The 17933-nt window shown below is 45.1% G+C and overlaps 1 protein-coding gene and 1 long non-coding RNA gene across 2 annotated transcripts in view; one reads left to right on the top strand and one right to left on the bottom strand.

The window, feature by feature from the left end:
* The window catches only part of LOC144163104 (uncharacterized), a 350313-nt gene that overhangs the window by 106569 nt on the left and 225811 nt on the right, over positions 1 to 17933 (top strand). The gene's annotated exons all lie outside the window — the stretch shown is intronic.
* LOC144163099 (neprilysin-1-like) overlaps positions 1 to 17933 on the bottom strand; it is a gene marked incomplete in the record, with an annotated part of 51505 nt that overhangs the window by 18694 nt on the left and 14878 nt on the right. Inside the window, 7 exon segments of the mRNA XM_077693902.1 lie at positions 4588 to 4686; positions 5704 to 5929; positions 7235 to 7365; positions 8853 to 8939; positions 10859 to 11053; positions 12820 to 13028; positions 17374 to 17457. Coding sequence (XP_077550028.1) covers positions 4588 to 4686; positions 5704 to 5929; positions 7235 to 7365; positions 8853 to 8939; positions 10859 to 11053; positions 12820 to 13028; positions 17374 to 17457 — 1031 coding nt within the window.

Here is a 17933-nt window from a genome sequence, read left to right as displayed (position 1 = left end):
TCACTAATTCGGTAATAATTACAACTTACCCGTGAGCTACCTAGTCATTGCAAACAAATAAAAATAATTAATGACAGAGTTCTCCTAGAGGGAAACTTTAGCATGATTTTTTTCAAGATATCTACGTACATTCCAAGTAAAAACAATTGAGTACAAATGGAACTTTCCCAGATAAAAGCAAGTGAACGTTTCGGTTTTGTATTACTAGTACCCAATACAAAAAAAAAAAACAATTGCGTCCAAATGGTTTCTGGAACCATTGAAACCAATTAGAGCCACCGCTCCATTTGGAGTCCTTGGTCACTGTAAAATTGCCTCAAGGAATTACCCAAGACCATGTGGTCCCGCCTTAAAGAATGCAAAGCCGTGATTTTAGACGATATGCTTCATTGCACGAAGCGATGTTTCACGGGCTAGCTCTCGTATCCGCCATATTAGATAGAGTCAGAGCTGTGATATCTGCAATGTAATGATATATTTACAGTTTGTCTGTGTTTTGAAAACTACAGCCAATAAACACTCAACTATCAGTTGTAAACACAACACTAAGAGAGAAAAATGTGGTTGATGCCTCTTTCATAGCAATCGGCAAAACACGAAAGTGAAATGTGCCTTCGCAGGAGCATTAAAATGTTTACTTGGCATCGATACGAACTTGCACATCGCTATTTATATCACGTCGTTATGGGACAGTTAGACGCATGAACGTTGGACACTGGATTGCACGCGCCGGAATATTGCGTAAATCCAACTGAAACCGCAGCCCCTTGAATATCGTGCGAACGAAACCGATCCGAAACCGAAACCGAAAGCAGTAGGTGGCGGACGATGCCTCAATTGCCCCGCGTCCCGCGCACACTAAAACTCTGGCATCGAGGCGCCAACTGTCGGTGCTCATTAGGGTCATGATGAACTACTTCACTTCGACTCTCCTAGACGACAGCACCATCTGAATGAATAAGGTAGTGGGAAAGATATAAGGCGCGTTCGTAGGTGCACTTGAACTTGAATTCATAGCGGAGTGTGCATAGCGGTGTGTACCTCGCGTTGCGGCGAGAGATTTAGTGGCTCGAATCCGTGCGGAGCCGCGTCAATGAAACTTTTTCTGGCGATGTGATTTCCGTGACGGATATGACGCCGGTGAGACCTTGGTGTACCCGGGCATAAAACACTTTCGTGTTAAATAAACGTGATAACAATGGGCCCTGCACGTTAATGTGTGGCCATTTGTAAACTCGGTGAACTCATAAGCGGCACCGGGTGGCCTCTCGAACAAGTGATAGCGCAGCTCCTTGACTGTGTCTGCTCGTTTTCATACCTTAGAATGTTACAAAGAACAACTGCGACAGTTCTTAAGGGAAAGGAAATGTACCTACCGGTAAGAAAATCAAAGAAAACCCACCAGGTTTATCACCTCGCCTTGTGTGAACATATGCAGCGCCGTCACGGAAAGCTTTAAGTCAAACCTCAGATGGGATGCGCACATCTCTAATATTACTTCAGTTGCTCTGCGCAAGCTCTTTTATCTTCGCAGATGCCTTCGGTTGGCCCCTCACTCAACCAAGCTTTTAGCCTATACTACTTACGTAAGACCGGTATTAGAATATGCTAACACAGTATGGTTTCCCTATACAGTCACTAACATTCAAAAGCTAGAAAATGTACAGAGGAAGGCAGCAAGGTTCATCTGCAACAAATATAAGCGCACTGATTCTCCCACAAATATGTTAGCAAGCTCTGGCCTCCAAACACTTGCGATTAGAGCAAAACAAGCGCGCCTTAAATTTCTTTTTCAGCTACTTCACAACCATTATAAAATTGACCCATCATTGTATATTCGTCCATCAGACTCCCGCGTTACCAGGCACAAACATTCACACACACTGAAAGAGTACTCCTACCGCAATGACACATTCAAGCACGCCTTTTTTCCACTTGCAATAAGGGAATGGAACTGTTTAGATCCCTCCTTAACTAATGCGACATCGGTATCTGACTTTGCACCAAAATTAGAAAATATGTTGTTAATGTGGCAACACTCGCATCCCCAGCGGCATTGCGCCACCAGTGAAAGCGTATTTGTGGAGTATATAAGTGTTAACTGGGGTGTTTGCAAGTTTGGTATTATTTGCCTGTGTACCACTGGATTTCATGCACAATTGCTCTTCTTTTTGGTGTTGGTTTCTTTGTCTTAAGTTAAAAAGCGTGACTTGATTATGCTTTTTCTTATGAGTGTGTTCATGTTGTAAGTTTTCAAGTGTGTTGTTCAAGAATTTCAGCTCCGTATTCTTCCTATCTAATTAAAAGTAAACAAATTTGTATATTTTTCGCTCTTATGACTGTCATTTCACTACATTCCTGTTTCTGTTTTCTGCGCTGATATTTATTTATGTACCACCTGCATGTACCATCTGTATGCCCACCTGCTATGGTCTCGGAATGAGACTGGCAGTATTGAAAATAAATAAATAAATAAATAAAGTTCCGGATCTCCACAGATGATGTACGTGCTTTAAAACTAATAAAGAATCGTGCGGTACATCAAATTCGCCTACAGGCACCAAATATCGCAGAAGCAGCCCGCTAAAAAATGCACGACCGTAGCAAAATGAACTGTGTCGCGTACACGGCTGAAGCTTCTTGACCCGATTTTGTATGTTTTGGCTTTTGCAAAACCTCCGCCCAAGAATCCCAGGTTTACGCATATTAATGGGTTTGTCGGATGTTTTGATTGCGATTACTTAAAATTAAAATTCTTAAACATAGTTAAAATACGTTGGCGATTTTTAATCTTTGTTTTAAAATTTTGGAGTTCGTTTATAATCGAAGTACGACACTGACCGTCGGAATCGGCGCGTAAAACAACTATTATGGCCGCGATCTCACGCATATTTTGGAGACATGCCGCATGGATTATGCAGGGAGGCAATCAGTTAGGAATATCCGCTCGCGAACCGACTATTTCATTGTTTGGGCCTTAAATCCGTGTGTAATAAAAAAAAATTCCATCTACCGCGAGTGCCGGATCAGACGCGCGGCCGTTTTTATCTTTTGTGGTTTGGAGTTACCAACCAGAGCTGCAAGGATGAATTTTTATTTAATGCATTTATCTGCGCCAGCACAACGTTAAATCTGAAATTTCTGCCGACATGCCAAATGCAAATACTGTAACTTGCCAATTGGATGAATTTGCATGGATTATGTGTCACACATTGGAGGCATGAAATTAATTATTAAGTAGATCGTTTTCTTAATCAGCACTGGCTGTGAAAGCACTGCCCCTAAGAAGTTCGAGTAATTTACATTTTGGCGCATAACTGGAATTGAAATTACCAAATACCGCTCCAATTAGCAGTGAAACTTTCAGTTGTGCAACAAATGGAAAGTGCAATTCAATGTTGTAGCAGGAATTGGAAATGTGCTTTCAAATTATTTGGCCCAATTTTAAATGAGATTTCCTATTGTTTGGCGCCATGGTGATGGGGAATCGCAATTGTGGCAACTGATTTTCCACCAATACCAACTGAATATGACACAACCATATTGCACCAATTCAGAAAAAAAAATCAGGGAAACTTGCACTCACGCGCAAGAGTTGAATTGCGAAGCTGTTGTGGGTCAGCTTTGGGGACACATGTTAAGTTTCAACATCATTGTTTAGTATCAGTATCAGTATGATGGTGCTAGTAATCGTCTTCATATGTATGGTAGAGGTGACCATCTTCTTGGCTACGTGGGGTGAATGCAAGTCATCTTTAGCATTGTAGACTTACACCACCTCTCCGTCATCGACTCGAGGCAGCGGTGGCGGGATTTGCCAGTCGTCTCGGGAAGGAGTGCCACACTTGTATCTATGTGTGCAATTATCCATAATGGCTTCTAGAGAATGTGGCGGCCGTGGTGTCCTCTCCAAAGCAGGACATCCTGTAGACACTGCCGCGTGCGGGGGCTCTTTTACGGTACCCAGCGCATGCGCATGACGACACGAAAACGAACGAACGAGGGGATACCCTATGACGTGTCTTACTCGTTCCGAGCAAGTGTTGCCACGATTACGGCGAACGCTGGAGTTTTCTTTTTCTTTTTTTGCTGCAGCCACTGCTCGAGTCAGGGATTTTGCGGTCGCCGCGAGGCACGCGCTCACGAGCGTGCGGCATTTGCTTGGTATTTTTTTCTGCAAGACCGAACTTACGGCCAGTAACAACAGCTGCGCTGTTAAAAACCACGTGAACGCAATTGTTTTTACTGGGTAATGTTAGGAACTACAAAACATTCTCCAGAAAGTTGACTACGCCACCAGATTCAACATTCTGTACTGACGCAACTGCGTCCGCGGGCGCGACGATTTTCAGAAACTACCCATAGAAAGTTTCACTGTAAAACTAAAATGTGTTAAACAACATAAAATACACGGATCCGAATCACTACAAGACAAGCTAGCTTATACAGCTGCAGGCAGGGTTGAAATTTCGAAGGACATGGATGCATCCTATAGTTCGGCAAAAATGAAATGTAAATTACTTGGTGTTACAATTGTGCCCAAAGGATTGCACTGCCATGCGCCCATGACCGATAAATTTTTGTTACCTTCAATATTGCTTCGTCTCTTGTGGGTTTGTCCATCCATGTGTCCTTTTGGAGAGTCTCGTTGAATGCATTTTTCACCGCTCTAACAATCTCTTCAACCTGAAAGTTATTTAAATAAATTCGAGGCACGGGTTTCCGCATTTGATGTTAAAGATAACAAGAACACCTCTAGGTTACTATCCGTGTTTGATATATTATTGTGATAATTATAGTCGACCCCTAATGGATGCGGTTTCTTGGTTTAATGAGCTAATTTCATAAAAAAAATTCCCCCGCATTTCCCCGAGGGGGAGAATGTGAAAGTGCGAATGCATGGTTGTCGGCCCGCTTGCGGCGCTTGCGCTCGGCCCCCGCAGCCCACCGCCTCGCCGCCTTCTCTTCCATCTCTTCCATCGGGTTTGTAGTATCACGTGTACACCACGCAGTTATCAAGCCGCTATAACGCCGCTGAGTCGCCAACGCACGCCGCTGACGACGTAGTTTGAATGCGTTAAAGATATAAGGCGCGTTACTCACACTGATATCAGCGTGGCGTCCGTGGCTTAGTCGGTAGAGCGTCGCGCGGCGGCCGCAAAGTCCTCGGATCGAAACCTGGCGCCGGATGCTGTTTCTTTTTTTAAATATAGAGGAGCACTGCGGACGCCGCCGCCGCCGCCGCCGCCGGCGGTGGATGGTTTGGGGTCGCTTATAAATTGCATTCGCACTTAAAAGAATTTTCAGGAATGCTGCACTCCCAAACCGTGCGTAGGAATATGACCCAAGGCACCAGGAAAAGTGACCGTGCGAACGGCTGCAAAGTATTTATGCCAAGAACAACATTCAGCAGAGACTTAAGTCCGTGAAGTTTTCTGTAAAAGCTGCACTTTCCCTCTGTAGTCGCATAACTGCTTTGTAGGTGGATGTCGGATAGTGCCCTTCGGGACTTCTGCATAATTAGTCGACGAAGATCGTAAAGCTGTAACCGTAATTTTAGCTTTCAGGCATAACTTGCGTATATTTCCTTGCCGTAAAAGAGAACTTTAGGAACGTTGTGTTTTGTCGATTTAACAAAATCGTGTCTTTTCGCCTAATTCAACTTACTAAATATCAAAAAGCTTGATCCATAAAGAGACTTACCTCTATTTTTGCTTCCTTGCGAAACTTCTTTGTCACGTACAGGTGACCAGTAACCTTTTTCATCTGATCACTCAGCAGACAGACGCACTTTTCCCATCTCGGAATTTCGCTCTTGATTCCTTTTACAGCTTTCTCTAGCTCTAAAGTGGCATCTCGGACACCTTGGGACGCGTGAGCTGCCCACGACAACACCTTTGTCATGCCCAAGTAGTTGAAAACTGTCGTGCTGAAAATTAAATGAGTCGTCATTTTTTCCTCACATTTGGGCGTTCGCATATAAGCAGGCAATTATTAATCAAATAATCTACTCACCAACACCCACATACGGTTACATTTACTTCTATTTACACTCCGGAAAAAAATATTATTTTTAAAGGAGTACTGACACCAATTTTCAGCGTTAATATTATTGCACAGTTCGCTTCATTTCCTCAACAGAATATCGTGGCTTGAATACGAGCGGCCCGCGACGCGACGAACATACTTTAATTGGATCTCATTTATTGCGCCAAAACAACAGCACGAGGAGCGGCACTCAGCAAATGGACATCAGCGTTACATCTCCCGCGGTAGCCAAAAGAAGTGACACGGACAGCGCTTGTCAAAAACTCGTGACGTCACTTCACACGCGCGGCCCCACGAGCGGCGACTGGGCGCCGGCGCATTCACAAACAGGCGCACGCAGAGATAAAGGCATAACCGCTCCCCAGAAAGACACTGTTGGCAACAATACAGTTCCACACACTGGAAAGGAAGCGGTAATATAGCCCAGAATCGCAACAGAAGTCGCCATCAGGACTTTTATTGAAAGCGGTCATCGAATTTCCGCTGCGATGGTCCTAGCTCCTTCAGACAGCTCAGCAGCCGTTCAGCTCCGGCGGCGGCGGCGCGATCGAAACAACGCCCCCACCGGCCTTCGCAGTGTTTTGACGTCGGCACAAAGCAGTGCGGTGGGATTCTGCATATGCGCCTTTTGGGATGAAAGCGCGGGAATTTGAAACAAACGATTTCCAGGCCGTTTAATGTAATTAATTATCGCGCGCTGAAGTATTTAAAGTGCTGTTTCGGGTTCGCCAGACCATTAAGCATCGATAAAAACAATAAAAGTGGAACAAACTTTTTGTGTCAGTACTGCTTTAAGCGTTAGCCTGACAATGGAAGATTAAACATCGTTCACTTGCAGGTCGTTATTGAACATCTTGAACCTCAGGTGAGTTTTCGTTTTATGATAGCGCGAGAACCATCTTCAGTGGATCTGCAAAGATACCAGCTGACGAATTTGTTGAGATGTGGTGTATAACAAATTGACGCATGGGCCTCTATTTGAAAGCCCATTTGCGGCAACAAAACACCTTCTACATGACTTGGATTCAGCAGTTCAGTTTTTTCAAGTATGCATATTTGTTTTGAAAACAGTTTTAAGAAAGGTTGTCTACACATAAATTCTCAGATAACAAAGTCTTTCTAAATAAACCACGTGAGCACCGGCTTTGAATATTTGTAGAAGCGAAGTACAAGCTGTTTTTCTTACGGTTCGGCCTTCCTTAAGAATGCAGTCAGGCCTTTGTAGTAGTCCAATGCTTCGATTTCTACCGGCTCGGTATCATTCAGTGTGACATTAACCTTTTTGAACTCCTTGTTCAATAAGTCCAAAAGAGGGAACTGGAAAATATTCGCAAAGAAGGCAATAAAAGCACAATATTTGTTTTCAGCGATATAACTCTGATGGTACCGTGAGAGTGAATTCGCGCATAAAGTACTTCTTTGTATGAGATACAGCCGACAAAAGTAAAATCCATACTGAGTTCTTGTTAGCAGCTGCCAAATAGTTAAAAAAAAACCATAGAACAAACGTGTTGGGCGAGGGAGGGGTTGATTATTTATTCGTGAGAAGGAATTCTGCACGCTGTTGAACCTGGCTTCCTCTTTCAATCTTTTACCTTGTGCAGATAAAACTAAAGGACCTTATAAAGGCGAAGAAAATGCAGGACCTTGCTACGCCATCCAAAGCATACGCCCATGTATTTTAACTAAGGCTGACGGAACCAATACAACGATGACAAAAAACAATACTCACGTGGGTCAGGAGTACCATCTCCTTTACAGAACTATTCGGTGATAGCCCGAAATTATAGACTTTATGCTTGCATGAAATCTTGCAAAAATGGTGCTGTGGCTGGAGCAGTAGGTATGTCACTTCAGATACGAAACAGGACGATTACAGCCATAAAACATGGTGGAAACCCGTGCATGGAGCGCGATGCAGTTGCATATACAGGCCGCGAACAAGGAAAAACGATAAGGTTAAAAGAATTATGGGTAATGAATGGTGTGCTTGGCAGGTTTAAGAGAGGTAGGTCTAAGCATAAACCGGGATTTGTTCTACTGTAGCCAGCCACAGCTGCTTGTGCTGGATTGTTAGAAACGATAATTATTGTGATGATATCACGGCCGCTTGTTGGGTGACTCAAGGATGTAAGGCTTGTGTCTGAAGTCCACGAAAGTTTACATGAACCAATGAGTCGCCACTGACTTTGGTTATGGAGCGTGCTTGTGACGTTCCACTCCCTTGTCATTGATCGTGGGCTTCGAAAAACTGTGCACGTTCGATTACTGCATTAGATGATAATTCCTGAAGAAGGGCTTGCGTTCGGGCTTGTTGGTATTCCATAGCGTTAATCTTAAGCACACAAAAAACGCACGGACACAGAGACAAGGACAAGCGCTTATCCTTGTCTTTTGTGTCCGTCTATTTTTTATGCGCTTAAAATGACGGTAATTCAGAGCCGTGGCAGTGAGCGAAAACGTTGGAGAGACCAATGTCAGTTAGGAAGGGGGTGCCAACTGAGTGTAAAGACGTAACGAGCGTACCAACTTCTCAGCTTAGCTGTGTCCTTGATGTGTACAGTTGGATGCAGATATATTTTCTGAACACGCAAGAAAAGTGTAAGATGGTCTTCTTAAGTCCAACCTATGACCCTGAGAAACTTCAAACTTTGAAAAACTAATGCTGTAAATCTTTGTTCGAAACTAAGGTGCGCTTAAAAACGTAGTCGACTGCAGCGTTGTAAAGGAGAGACACACAAACACAATGATTACAACAAGCAGAATGTGCGCACTTTGAACTTTTTTGTGCGCTAAATACTTACTCCAGAAAAATTTCTTTGAAGAGCTCCTATACTTGTTCTGTGGTGAGTTGCGAACACATCGCGCTTGTCTTCTGGAGGGGCTGTAAGCTGCAAGTTAAAAAGAGGCCACAGCTCTCTTAGTGCTCACGCAATTGACAATAGCTGGAGCTAGGGATGGCGGCACATGGTTGGTGGTCATCTTTTTCACAGCTCATTGTGTCAAGTAACAACCCTCTTTATTCTGCTGGTATTGTTCGTGGCTTCCCACCAAATTCAGCTACACTTAATATTCTTACTTGAATTATTCATAACTCTTTCAACAGTGCATGACTTGCCCCGTGAAAACAGCTAATTTTTAACGTTTGCTCATGTAGAATATTTTCCGATGTCAAGAAGTAATGCGTTAATTGAAAGAAAAAAAAACAGGCTCTCGTTCAGAGGTATCATCTTTGTTTTTCAGTCGGAGCGCTACCAGTGATTACCCTTATTAAAGACCTGTTCAAAACCAATGCTGGTCCGCGGAGAGGGGGGATTTTTCACTTAATGGCGCCATGAAGACAAAATCAAGGAGGTTAAAAAAATTTGCAAATTTTTTTACCCTCCTTGGACAAAATACAAGTTTGTTTTATTCGAAAGATTTTGTGTTTTATAGTGCCGGCAGCGCTTGATCGGATGCAAACGATGTTGTCTTCCCTGAGAAATTAATCAATTCAAGTTCAAATGTTCATTTTCCCGCTAAATAGTGGGTTTTCGTGGTCTGCAATGATATCACAGGAGCCGACCGCTCTGCAGCCGATTAGGAAGCATTGTTTACCGTTGGTGAACCTAGATGGCGCCACCGTACCGCGGCAAGCCGTTTTCTGCCTTTGGTTTGTTTTTGACCGTATTTAAACGTGGCTTGTTTTTGTTCAGGGAGAAAATAATCGTATCGTGAAACATAGTGCTCGCTCGACAAATATGGTCACGTAAGACACCGTCGCTTGCGCCAATCGGCCAGTGTCGCCTGAGACAACCCCATAGCCCCGCAGTCCTGTGCAGCTAAACCAAGCATGGTGCGCGCAGTATCAACAGCAGTATGTATAGGTATTCTATGTTTACGTTGGCTGTCGTAATTTCTTTTGTGTGTCCCACTATTACTGATATAAAAAGAATGTGCCCTAAATTTAAGCGCAAATAGCTCGTTCGGCAAACTTCTAAGCTCTCCCTAATTTGCGTTTGCTTTTGCCGGCCTCCGCCAATCGCAGAGCTGGCTGGTATAACATCATAGGTTCTGTTGCGGGAAATGAGCCAGTGGGTCGCATGGCCATACCCTTTTTCCCTAATTATATAGCTTATTTAAGCGAATTACGTTAAAAGTAGTGTTCACGTTAAAAGTGGTGTCAGCATGATTCTAACGAGGCAATCTTTTGAATGAACCAAACTTGTGTTAGATGCAAAGCATCTCTTTAACTCGCCTTGTCCCGCGTTGTTGTGGCGTAGTCCGCATCCCTCCCCAATTCTCCTCGCCGCGGCAGCTGCGCGCTCCGCCGCTCTCACCGCAGCGCCATCTGTGCGTCAGCGCGGTCAGCGCGCAGCTTGCGCTCGGCTGCGCTCGCCCCAGTCGCCGTGCCAGCTGTGCGTTAGCGCGCAGCTTGCGCTCGGTTAAAAATTTACACCATGTTCCCGCGAGGGGAACCACGGGGTAGATGCGCCGCATCGGGGGTGAACATGCTGCGTAAATAGGATGCACAACAACAGCAATCCACACGCTGACATCGCTAACATAACGGAAACGCACCGGCAACCCCCGATGCGTCGCATCTACCCCATGGTCCCCCTCGCGGGAAGATGGTGTAAATTTAGTCTTCATGGCCCCTTTAAGGAGGCTTTTCAAGCAGATGTAAAATAAATTGAATGGCATAGAGGCTATTTGTAACACTATGCATTATAAAAAATAAATTGCGTGCTGAAATTTCCCGAGATACAACCATTAATACTGATAAAATAGAACGGTCACACCCAAAAAGAAAATATACTTGCTGTCTTACATTTGCCAGCTTTCCTTCAAAAGCGACGAGGTCATCGGCGAGTATCTTCTCCTGCGACTCTGTGATTTTAGGGTTCATAAACTTGGCAGCAGCTCGAATGAGCTTCTTGTAGGCGTCAATTATTGGCTTGTTGTGTTTTTCCTCTGGGTGAATGAGCTCATTGCGGCCCGGGTTGGCGAATTCGATTTGGTCCAACTGAAGCAGGGAAAAAAATCACATTAATCACATAGTGAATCTCCCGTTTAACTCATTTTCAGGAAGAGCAACTGAAGCTATCCATAAAAGGCATTTATCCCTGGTGCATTACGCTTTTACATATCATTTTTTTTCTTCCATAATTCTGTCCAACTGAATGTGGAAATTAACGGCTTCACTCAAAATATGATCTCGGTTTGTTCTGCCATGACGCGATCGAATGAGCAGATGGTGCTTGTGATCGAGCAGGTTTTTGTATCTGCGCTGCAATGTCACGCAATGCGAAACGTCATGCTTTCACAGCGCATGCGGGTGAAGTGACGGCTTAGACTACATTTATTGAGTCAAATGCCATACTAATTGTCGTCATTTGCTTAATTTGTTGCTTAATAACACGGAGTTGGCCTCCAAGCTTTGTAGCCATGCTGACCCCGATTTTTCTTTTTGCCTTGTTTCCATTTCAGGCAATGTATCAATATTTTTTTCCGAATCATGACTTTTTCTGAATTCCACTGGGATGGTACCGCCTTGGGTTTTGTTTTTGTCATAGTTAACTGAGGGTTTGGTTCTCATACATAAATATTAGTGGAACCTGTCACCAGGTAACCTGAATTTAAAATTAGTGCAAAACATATGGAAAGCCAACATTTCTATAGGAAATGGTAAATTCAAGGACATTCAAGCAATAAACATACACTAACACCTTTTAAAAGTGTATGGCGCCAGTTATCACTTTCAATCAGAAAAATGGCCCTGTGTCTGACAATAACAACATTCAATAGGTTCTTTCTTTCGGCCAGCTATCTTGGAAGACTCACTGACCGAATTTTATAAATAAAAGCATGTCGTGATCCAGCATTAAATTCAATGACATTCCCAGGCGCATTCAGTGACAAAGGCGTTGTACTCCTGAGCCCAAGGACGTGGGTTCGATTCCCAGCCGCGGCTGGATGCTTTTCAGATGGGGACGTAAAGCGAAAACTCCCGTGCGTTCGAGATTTCGGCGCACGTTAAAGATTCCCACCCAGTCAAAACTAATCAAGAGCCCTCCACTACGACGCGCCTCATCGCCTATGTTGCGTCTGCACGTTAAACGTCATAACCAATCAATCAAATCAACAGGTGTTGTCATTGATTTCGGGATTATTTACATGGCTGGTCATGGGAAATTTCTCGGGTGACCAAGGCAGCTCTTTATAAGGAATGTAAATGTATGTATATTAAATGAAATTTGGTTAGAAACTTAACGGCAATTTAATTATCCTAATTTCCAATATGTGGCTTTAAGTTTTTGTTTTGTTGCTATTATCAGGGTTTGCAGGATGGGGAACAAACAAGCCACAAACAATTCGCAGAGAATGTTGTTTGTGGTTTGGGGGAGAGGAAAAGGAAAGGAAAGGCACTGGGGATATTTTGAGCTCGGCAGGGAGCTCACCTACATACAACCCAGTGCAGGGGAAGGGAAGCAGAGGGGGAGTGGCAGGATAAAGTGGAGAGTGACAGAGAGAGAGAGAGAGAGAGAGAGAGAGAGAGAGAGAGAGATAAAGGTACAAAGAGACCTAGAGTCAGTCAGCCAGTCCCTAGAAAGAGTCAGTCGTGGAAAGCTGTCAGCTCGGGCACATCAGTTCGGGCACTGTACTCCGGGCTACAGCCTCTGCGTGAGGCCGGTGCGTGGGCATGCCGGTGCAGCGACCTCAGAGAATGTTGATCAGCACACGTTGGGTGTGTGCAGGGCGAGGAATCGATATATAGAACTGCTCACCCACCGAAATGATGTTAGAAGTTAAGTACTTGATGTCCCTTCCTACGCTTAGTGAGAGGATGGGGCTGATTCCAACGTTCAGAAGCGTCTCTGTCCAGTTCAGATGCTTGGCAGGCCTCTTCTCTCCTTCGGGCAACAGCGGCCAATCAACCAGTCCATAATCCTTCATTATCTCCCGCATCAGTGTATACTGATCGCCGGCTTCCGGAACAGCTGAAATCGTTAGTGTATAAGCATGGTCATGAGTAGTTGTTTGAGGCTATAGCTATAACCGCCGACTCCCATTAATACGAAGCCCATGGGGAGCGCGAAACACTTCGAAATAACCGAAACTCGAATAAAACAAAAAACACCAAGAACATTGTCATTAGTCCGAAACACGGCTTCCTTTTAACAGCGAAGTTGTTTAGCTAATCATTATTATAAGTGACCTCAGTTAAAAATACCAATAAAATGGCGAGAGCGTGCACATGAGCGCGTGCTTCGCGGTGACCGCCCGGCAGTTAAAATAAGAAAGAAGATGCCGAGCGCTCGTGCGTGCATGCCTCGCGGCAACCGCTCAGCGTCCCCGCTACGCGTTTGTCCATCCAAGCATACCAAGCTAAGCCAACCACTTAGGGTGATTGGCCAAGATTGCGGCGACCACCCGGCAGTTTAAAAAGGGAAAAATCCCGAGTGCGCGTGTGTGTTCCTCGCGATGATCGCCCAGCGTCCCCCACGCGTGTTTGTTAACCCAAGCATACCCACAAAGGGAGATTGGCCAAGATTGCGGCGAGCGCCGGGCAGTGAAAAAACCAAGAAAATGCCGAGCGCTCGTGCGTGCGTGCCTTGCGGTGACCGGCGTATATACGTTTCCTAGTCAGTACAGCCAGCCGTCACCTGAGCTTGCTTATGGGGGTTATATCACAGCATAAACGTACCTAACGCCCACAAAACCACCCCGAACTGAGATAAATAACAGCCAAAACGTACCTGCAATGGTTGAAAACCACGGTGTAGAAAAATATTCAACAGAAATAGCTGAAACCGACCTAAAAGGGGAAAACCCGCAAAAACGTACAAGAAGCAGCAGCTAAAACTGACCAGAAGGCCACGAAAATACCCGAAATCCCGTTTATGATGCGCAAAGATGTCATAAAAATAGATTATATGCGTGATGAGAGTTACTGGATATATACCAGTTGCGAAACTCCCTATAGGCCCCATGTATCGATAGCCGGTCTTCGGTTGCCCCCCTCCGCCGGGGCAAGCACGGGGCAAGCGGAGGCAAGTTGACTAGCCTGTCGTCTTTCGGCAGTACATTGAAGTAGTACTCAAGTGCTTGCGGCATGCTTGCGGCTGCTGCCGTAAGTCATAAAAAGAAAAGCCGCAAAAACACAAGTAAATTTCACCTAATTAATGTATTATAATTTAGAAAGCAACCTTTATTTTACATAAAAAATTGAATGATATTTGTTTAGCGAAGTTAAGTTTTTGTCTCCTAGGTGCCGCGCGCGTTGACTTGCCCCTCAGCTTCCACGGAGCAGGGGGACTAGCGCCGCCCGGATTCTGAAGCGGAGTTTCGCAACTGTATATATCCAGTAACTCTGATGCGTGATAGCAACTGTGGATACTAAATGTGATAAACCGTTGAAAATGAAATAACAACCACAAAAAGCGGTGACAGGATTTGAACCAGGGTTAGGATGTTTGTTTCGCAGGAGCGGAACTACTACACTACGAGACCAAGCGGTTCTGTGCGATTAAATTGAGGGCCACATGCACGTGGATATAGCTTCAAACATGCCCCTAGATGGCGCCACGCGTCGCTTGGCTGTGCTGCCTAAGAAACGCCTTGTCAAGCCAAGCATACCCACTTGGTGAGATTGGCCAAGACTGGCAAAAAAATAAAATTACAGCGTTCGCCGTAATCGTGGCATCACTTACTCTTAACGAGAAACAAGCGTCATAGCGTACGCCCTTCCCAAGTGATGTCCAATGATTACCACTTCAAAAAAAAAAAAAAAAAAAAAAAGAAGCAAGCTCACACTTATAGCAACAATGACGAAGTACAGGTCGTTGCGGGAGCGAAGGAGAAGCAAATCGGCGGGAATCGTGGACTTAAACCGTCGTGATGGTCGTGAAAGTAGCGTACAGCTTCGCTACCTTGAAGTTTTACGCGTTAGTGGGAGCGTCTTTCAGTTTTTTTTAGTTCGTTCAATATCTCGACTTTTGCACCAAGTCAAGCTTATGGCACGTGGCGCTATCCCCAGGCCTGCTTGGCCTGGGGATAACACACGCTTGGCCTGCCCATTATCACGCGCCGTTTGCAGACACTTGCCCCTTCTGTGTGCGTTCTGCGTCAGAAGCTGACGTTGAACATTTTCTTTGGACTTTCCCAGGCCTGAGACGCCCGAACGCGACACCTCCGAGGCACGGGACTCCATCCTGGCAGACCCCCAGATCTAAAGCGCTAGATATAGGGGCCCCAGCACCGGTCCCTTCTTGCTTTTTTGCGCGCTACGGGTGCAGTGTTGTACATCTGAAAATATTTTCTTATGCCGTAGGGCAAACTTTCTAAAAAAAGCGTATGGCACGGGTTGCCACTATAGTTGAGGCTGATTGCTAAAATCGAAGCCTGAAACGTCCACAACCTCAACGGCGCACATGGCGCCGTTTTGAACAAAAAAAGGTTGACGACTTCAAAGGAGAAATATACGTACGCTTGCACGAGTTTCAGCTGGCCTTCGGCCCTTTATCAACTTTGCAGCGCCTCAATGGAAATGGCGCCTACATAGTACAGAGCTCGGCTCCGTTCTGGCAGTTGAAAATTTTGATTATTTGGAGAAGTGACATTTACCTCGACGCTTTGTATTCGAAATCTCTTTCAATTTACCGACATACCGTACTTACCCGATTCTAACGCGCCCCCGATTCTAACGCGCACCCGATTTTCCTGGCAAAAAACCAAAAAAAAAAAAAAAACTTGCACCTCCGATTGTAACGCGCACGGAACTTTATAACCCAGACAAACGAATGCGAGAGAAACGGGCGATTTATTTCCCGAAGTAATCTCACTCATCTCACTCCTCGTCGCTCTCCGCTGACCACAACATCTCGTCCTCGGTGCCGCCAAGAGCGTTCGCGATGCCACACTTCTGAACGAACGTTCAACCATGGTCGATGGGATCGTGGCCCACGCCTCGCACGCCCATCCCGCGAGCTTCTTCAGAGCCGCACGCTTCAGGCGACCGCTCGTTTTGAACGCGTGAGAGTCGCTGCTGCCATTGCTGTTATCAAGTGCGCAAGTGGAACGATTTGACGATTTGTGTGAACGCCAATAGAAAACCATAGGCGCTTATGCTTCCTCCGTTCAAAAAAAATTGTTGCTAAACATGGAGGAAGTCTTCCTCCATGTTGCTAAAGGCTTTGGCGCCATCTTGAGATGGCGATGGCGATGGGTGGGACGAACTTTTCGCTGTTTCGGCAGTTTCGGTTTCATATCCGATTCTAACGCGTATGCAATTTTTCGGCCTATTTTTCCGGAAAAAAGGTGCGCGTTAGAATCGGGTAATTACGGTAATGCGTTTTAGCTTCAGATTCTTCATCAATTGCTTTATTTCATTGTATGGTATATTGCTGGGACCAGCACGTCGCTTCTGGTTAGCCGAAAATTTCAATGAAGTGACTTCGAGTTGTCGATAGTAGACTGCAGCGTCACTTCATAATAGTTCTGCTGTATGTGTCCCTAATTTGAACAAAATGAGCTCATGGCGAGGCGAGATCCTTCGTACAACATCCAAATGAAGGAGGAAATGGTCTGTTGATTCTTTAAATGGGAGGACAACACGACATGGACCTTTTCTTTCATAACTGAAGTGTAACAATTCAAGTGCTGCAAGTACCATGCGCATGCTTTCTGAGTTATATTGCACTGTCCCCCCCTCCCATGTCCACTTTTGTAAGCGTTTTCTTTTTCTCAAAATTATAGTTAAACACTTTTAAAGCTGGATTTCTTTTGTCTTTATTTTGTAAAAAGGAACTGCGTCTCTATGACTAAGAAATATTGTCACGTAGCCAAACACGGCCAAGCTGTCTTGAAGGAAAAGAAACTTTATTGGAGCGAACTTGGGCTCCCGTACAACACACAGAATACGCAGGCGGCGAAGCTGCAGTCAACAAAGTGACGTGCGCAGGCGAGTGTCGGCGAATTGAATGCCGTGGCATCTGCTCTGCTGGCATTTATCTTTCGGCGCGGGTGTTTCTCTAACCGTCGAATTACATCGAGAACACTGTAGATCTTAGAAGACTATTCTAGGCTAGCGGCGTTAGGGTGAAAGATTTTCCCTATTAAATGAGATATCCAGTGAGGTATAAGGAAGAAGAACTGGACACACGCTTCGCTTAGGATACAGATAACACAGCCCGGCGCAGCCGGGCGGTAAAAACAAAACGTAAATAAACAAACCCAATGCATGGTTTGCGGCAATATCATTGCGCCATGAAAACAGGGCGGATAGGGCCAGAAAGAAAGAAGTGAATAAACAAGCAATGAAACATTTATACGGTCATCACTTACCCAAGCAGGCCTTGTAAGCCAAACCCAACTTGTCCGTTAAATTCTGGTTGACATCGTGAACAAGAGTCGTGTTCTCCAAAATTTCTAGGAGGAGAGGTATTAGGTTATTTTTTGTGCAATAACTAGCTTATAAGGCAACTGCAGACGTTTCAGATTTTCTCCATGCTTCCATATGCAAATCGTTCTCACGTACTTGCATGCCACTATTGAACCCTTCAAGGCCAGTGAGGTACCTTCTAGTGCATGCATTTGGTCTGTAAATGTAGATTGATTGATTGATTGTAGGGTTTAACGCGCCGACGCAACGCAGGCGATGAGGCGCGCTGTAGTGGAGGGCTCCGGATTAATTTTGACCACCTGGGGATCTTTAACGCGAGCCGAAATCTCGTACACACGGGCGTTCTTGCTTTTCACCTCCATCAGAACAGCGGCCGCCGCGGCCGGGTATCGAATCCGCGACCTTGTGCTCATCAGCCCAACGCCTTAGCCACTGAGCCACCGCGGCGGGTCTGTAAATGTAGATGCCTTATTCTTAGAGGCCGGATTTTTAGGCATTAAAA

The sequence above is a fragment of the Haemaphysalis longicornis genome, unplaced genomic scaffold (assembly GCF_048455015.1).
Source record: "Haemaphysalis longicornis isolate Haplotype H1 unplaced genomic scaffold, Haemaphysalis longicornis Haplotype H1 scaffold_12, whole genome shotgun sequence".
In the NCBI taxonomy this organism is placed as follows: Eukaryota; Metazoa; Arthropoda; class Arachnida; order Ixodida; family Ixodidae; genus Haemaphysalis; species Haemaphysalis longicornis.
This window is presented reverse-complemented; position numbering and strand designations above follow the sequence as displayed.